Source organism: Merops nubicus, unplaced genomic scaffold, assembly GCF_000691845.1.
Source record: "Merops nubicus isolate BGI_N331 unplaced genomic scaffold, ASM69184v1 scaffold10958, whole genome shotgun sequence".
In the NCBI taxonomy this organism is placed as follows: Eukaryota; Metazoa; Chordata; class Aves; order Coraciiformes; family Meropidae; genus Merops; species Merops nubicus.
Window position 1 is genome coordinate 4,558 of NW_008627964.1, and position 5,911 is coordinate 10,468.

The window sequence follows — 5,911 nt, forward strand, 5'->3', positions numbered from 1 at the left end:
ATTTTTTTTTTTTTTTTTTTTTTTTTTTTTTTTCTGTTCTTGGCTTTGCCAGGACCTGAGGATGAGCTCTTGGGAAAACCATATTGCCTTACCTGGTTGTATTTCTTCATGTTTTCCTTCGAGCCGTAGTCATAAGCTTGAAATTGTTTTGCACGTGTTACCTATTGATATTGTGACAAGGAGAGACAAAATGACAGTGTCTTGTAAGAGACAGAGCGGACTGCAGCAGGCATTTTCCTGCCTCTGACTGAAGCCAAGGCTCAAACAGTGGAAACTCTTCCAAGGGTACTGAGGATGGCTCCCAGGGTGAGTGGCTTCATCGCCTTTCCTCTTGCTAACATTCTCTCCTGATCCTCAGCCACCACCCTTGGTATATTTTGTTACTAAAATTGTACTTGACTCTTAGCTAGCTGAAGTTTGGTTCCTGTTTGTGATGTGGAGGTGTACCAGAGCTGTTACTAGTCTTGTGTATGATATGGAACCTTCTTACACACCTTGACTTTTATGTGTCATTTCTGTCTGGTCTGCTCACAGTAGTGGTGACATTTCCACAGTCTCTGTACTTGTTAAAAGAGTTTGGCTATTGGGTCAGGGTGTGATTACCTGATCACTAAAGTGTTATCTTTTATAAGGTACTTTGTCTAAAATTAAAAAAAAATAATAAAAGATGAATCTGTCTCACTGCAAATGTGTCTGCATTTTTTTTTATCTGAACTTTTAAGAAAGTGAGGATGTGCTAGGTACCTGCTAGCTTGTCTCTATTTTCTGTCTCTGGCTGCTGGTGGTCTGGATCCTGGGAATTTTAGGCAGGGGTGTGTGCAGGAGCATGCGTATATTGAAGTGTTGGCAGAAGTGGCCACGGTGCTGCACGTATGCAGTGATGTGTTTCTGAGCCTGTGTGCTCTTGCCCTGTTCTGATTTAGAGCATAGGTAAAACAAGCTTAGGTCTAGGAGTGGTATAAGATGCCAGCAGAAGAGGCAGTTCCTCACTTGGTCATTGTGCCAGCAGAATCATGTGTGCTTTCCTGGCTTTGGGAGGGGATCCAGGCTGCAGCTGCCCCTCGGGGAGGAAAGCTTTCACCGGCATCGCTGCCTGGGCTCATCCCTTGGCTGCTCAAGTTCCCACTGTCCTCCTACTGCCTGCCGAGTGCCTAGGCTGCGCTTGCATTCACTTCTGCAGCTTTCAAGGCAAATGCCTGCCTAAATAGAGATGAAGGCTGGAAGCCATCAGAGCCCAACACGCAGAGAGGCCTGATGTGCCCTGAGGAAGTCTCAGTGGCTGCCACCAAAGGGGCAATTCAGGTAATGGTCCTGTGAGCCACAGGAAAGAGCACTCCCGCTGTGGTAGGTGCTCAAGGCAGCACGTGAGAAGGTGTGGAGGGCAGTTTCCCAGCTCCACCACCTCTGGACTTCCCTGTAGGCTGTTGGTTGCATAAAAAACAGTGGTGAGAGTCTGTTTATCTGTCAGTACACATTTATACCTGATGCCAATGGATAACGTTCTGCACCGATGTTCCAGCAGGGTAATGTGCCACGTATATATCTATTCGACTCTGGAGAGAAAGGAGAAGTGTTACAGAGGTAATGATGCAGTGCTGTGACAGAATAAAGGTATGAAGGACCTGAGCAACTTACTGCTGCTGTGTTAAAACCCCATTCTTCAAATACCAAAAAGAAAGTTGAGGAGAGACTCACAACTATGTGTGCTTACGGTAGGAATGGATATGTAGAATTTCATCCCTTTGGGAGAGTCTTTCCCACATTAGTGTTAGTAATGTGGAAAACATCATTTGGGGAGTGTGCACGGCCTTTGTTTTCCCCAGTTTCTAGAGTTTGTATGATGATGTGCTTAATTGGTAGGGGAGAGTTGTTAATAGACTGCTTGAGCATAATGAGGCTACAGGTGTGGAAGCTTTTTATGGGAACATTTGTTAAACAGTCTGAGTATGAGAGATTGAAGGCCGCTGGAGAACAGACATGTGGAAGGTCTGCAACAAAAAAAAGGTAGCAGCCAGAGTAAAGGAATGAGATCTTGCTGTTGAAAGAAATGTGAAAAAACAGCTTTGAGTATTGGCTGGTAATGTTTGGATCTGTAGTGAACAAAAAGAAACAATCTCTTATGTTCAGACGATCTAGATGTCTTCCTATTTACGGATGAAAATATGAATTGTGCAAAAGGAAAAAGATCTTTATCCATTTGTCCATTTGAAACAGCTTTGGTATCTGTCCAACTCTTCTTTGGCTTAGCCCCAGAAGAGAAGACACTGAGGGACATCATTGCAAGATGAGACCATTCTGCCCTTGTTCCTTGTGTGATTTGACTGTGTCAGGTGGCACATCTCATAATTAGCTCAGGTCCTAGTTGGCATTACTTGAAAACCTCAGCAGATTTCTCTAAAACTTTGCAACTGTATGTAGACATAAGGAAGAATTATTTTTTGTCCTTTAATATTGCTTTAGCTTTACTTGTATAAGGTATTCTTGCACATACTTACTGTGTTCAGACTTTGTATCTTGTCTCCAGCTATGTAGGAGAAGACACTGGCACAAACTTTTCCCAGAGATCTGCACACCTGTGTTAGTGGCCCTTTGAGCAGTTCATTCTGCTGAAGAAGTCCTTTGCAGCCAAGTAGCAACTGAGGGGAGGAAAAGTGAAAAACTTTTTCTCCCACCTTGTTTCAAGACTATTTCATGCAGAAAACTGTCACTCCCTCTTCTCTAATAGCCTTGTCTCTTAACAAAAGTTGAAAGTGCTTGCCAGTCCAGTATCCTTATAAAGTGTATTCTTCCCAAGAGCACACACATTCTTCCTGCTTCTTATTATTAGTCACAAGTCCTGGAGGTCACTATCCATCTGATTTTAGTGCACTGATCTCAGTGAGAAAGGGCAGTTGGCTGTACTCATGGCTGCAGAGTATAGGAAGTCTCTTTTTGCCCTAATATTTCTTCCAGGAAGGTGCTGGAGCTGTACTATGAGTATTGGTACTTACTAAAGAGGGAGCAGACAAATGGGAAGGGTGTAGAGCTGGAAGGTCTATAGTCACATAATGAGTACAGCTTGGATAGAAAGAGGATGTGATCCTGCAGTTTGACAAGGCATAGCATGCAGGATTTCCACCATTCCCAGGAAATTCTATTAAGCTGTCAAATTCTGTTGTGAAATGTCTATTTTCCTTTAAGTTTCCTTTGTCATTTGACAAGTAAATATTTCACAAGTGTAAATGAACTGCATGTCTAATAAAATTAATATAGGAGATATCTTATTTGTAGTTTTTTACTAGTGTTTAAGGGTAAATTTAGTAGACTTTTTTTTTTTGGCATTTGTGCACTTCCTTATAAAATTTTGATTTAAACAAAAAACAGTGAAAGAATGCCTGTTATCTTAAAGAAGCTGCAAAAGAGATACTGTGTGTCAAGCCTTGCAACTTAACTCTGTGGCAAGTGTGAAGCTGACCAGCACTGTCAACAGTCTGATAAACTGAATTCATGCTTAACTCATCACCTCCTGAGAATCAATTAATGCTGAGTGAGTCCAGTAGAGACGAGGAAAGCAAATATGCCTTTTAGAAAAAGAATTACATACCCTGATCAGTGGCTGGGGAAGGCGTGCAAACGTTACCAGAGGACTCGTAGCGTATGTGATTGTGGCTACTGGCCCCAAAGCAAAGAACACTTTAATCCTTTGTGCCAATTCAGGATAAGTAGAAAATGCTGTGAAGCCTGCAAACACAGAAAACACAGGTCAAGTTAGTGAAGAGATCTCTACAAACCAAATAAGTAAAAAAGCAGTAGGCAGCAAAGAAATGAGACTTGATTAAGAGCCCATTTACTATTGTCCTTTTCCATGCTGCAGACCTAAGAAAAGTGTTTGTTTCTTGAAACTTCTGTTTAGGAGATGGAATTCCTTCTAAGGATACACATTCATTAGAGCATCTTGAGATACTGGTTGCATTAGAACCGACAATTTTGTGTTCATGTCAGTTTTTGGGGAGAAGATGCATTAACTGGATTTTGTTAATTCACATTCCCTCTAAGGTTCCCCAAACTCTGATAAAATAATGAGTTTTTCAGCTTGCAGTCTCTAAAAGATTGTGTATCTTTATTCTGGCATGCAGCAATACAATAATTATCTAAAGATTAAGAGCAGAATTTTTACTTGTAACTAAGCACAGACTCAGGTGAGAGTGAATGCATGCATCAAGGAGGGCTATGAGGAAGGAAGGAAAGAAATGAAGCAAAACCAGAAAGGGTACATCTCATCCTGTTTTTTGAATGTGTCCAAATTTCTCCATTGATGGATTTGTTGAGAACTTTGATTGCCTTAAACATAGGTCTCTAGAGACGAAGAAGGTGATATTTTGGCCTGAATGATTTGTTCTGCAAAAAGACCCTTAGCATGTACATATGAGAAGAAGGGAAAACAATTGCCTAAGAATGTGGCCCCCCTTTTCTTCTGTTTCTGAGTTTATCTTTGTAAAAGGGCAGTGGCACACCATAGCATGAACACCAATATCCAGTCATGGATCTTATATATAAATCATAAACACTAACAGTAATTGTTTTGTACCCAGGCAGTCCTAACACATTACCTGCAGTTGAAGCCTCTGAGTGACCAATGTAGTATACACCCTTCTGTCCTGTTTTATTCATGATGAAGTACAGCTCTGCTGGAATATCGTATTTGCCTATCTCGTCGAAGCTATAGGGGAGAAACACAAAAAGGTAGCAGATAATTCACCTATCACAGTGTGAGTTATTGAACATCAGTTTTGTTCATGGCACCAAGCAGGACCCAGCAAAAGATGAGGTTGCACACTGCCTGCATTCTTGCTTGAGTTGGGGAAGGGGGTAGAGGGACACAGCTGTACTGCCAGGTTGCCTTGATGCCTTGGGCTCTCTGCTAGTTTTGTCCATTAGCTGAGGCATTAGCTCTTGCAGATGTGAATTTAATCATTGCTCTCACCAGCACAGGTTACAAAAACTACTTCTCAGTTAACATCATCTGTGACTTTACTCCTGTCTGCACTTGGTATCTGTTGGGAGGTTTCAAGGTTACAAATGCCTTCCAGTTTTGGAAGTCTTTTCCCCAAAGAAACCATCACTGTGTATGGACAGAGGTGACCAGTGTACTTCCAGGTTTGTTTCTGTATATCCTGATTACAGATGGGCATGTCCAGATCACATAGCAGAGCCCTTCTTATGACCCCTCTGATGTGGCCAGAAGTGGCTGCATCTAGGGAAGAGCTGGTCTAGTCTCCTTAGATGTTGTATGTTCCATTTGAAGTCAGATTATATGAAAACCAGTAAGTTTTTCATATCATCCAAAAGGGGATTCTTTCATGTAAGTGGAAGGGGAAAGGTTCTGCATCCCAATGTTAACTGCCCAGTCTTGCTAGTCCCCTGTAAATTGCTTTTTTATTTCAGTAATTCTTCCAACATGGAGTACCTGAACTGCCAGAACTCTTTCTGGCAAGACTTAAGGGTCTTGTGTTTTAAAGACCAGGTGTTCCCTCGGCTGTTTCCCAACCAGACGTCATAGCCAGCATCTGCGAGGAGGAAGCCTAGGCTCTTGTTGTTCAGATTAGTAATCCAGTGAATAGAATCTGCTAAAGTACCATGGTGTAGCAAGACTGCAGGTTTATTCCCTGAAAAAGAAGAGGATTATTTTATGCTGTAGTAGTAAGTAACGTGTCATTAAAACTGGGGTCAGAGTCTTGTTTTGCAGGACTGTTTTAACCTATACACAGGATTCAGGCCACAATGCTGACTAGGTGCTTTTGCTGAAATGGAAAGATGTGGAACATGCCATTGCATGTGCGAAGTGGCAAGACAGGGGACCCATGCAAGAGCTCTCTCAGACCTTCCTGATGTCCTACAACTGTGTCACACCTGTATTTTGGCTGTTCCTCCC

The 5,911-nt window shown here is 42.1% G+C and overlaps 1 protein-coding gene across 1 annotated transcript in view; it reads right to left on the bottom strand.

Moving 5' to 3' along the window:
- Positions 1-5,911, bottom strand: part of LOC103778916 (lysosomal acid lipase/cholesteryl ester hydrolase-like) — a 9,717-nt gene that overhangs the window by 1,460 nt on the left and 2,346 nt on the right. The window contains 7 exon segments of the mRNA XM_008946533.1: positions 93-161; positions 1,482-1,553; positions 2,496-2,636; positions 3,584-3,720; positions 4,590-4,699; positions 5,447-5,645; positions 5,890-5,911. The exon segment at positions 5,890-5,911 is cut by the window's right edge and continues 3 nt beyond it. Of these exon segments, the coding sequence (XP_008944781.1) occupies positions 93-161; positions 1,482-1,553; positions 2,496-2,636; positions 3,584-3,720; positions 4,590-4,699; positions 5,447-5,645; positions 5,890-5,911 (750 nt within the window).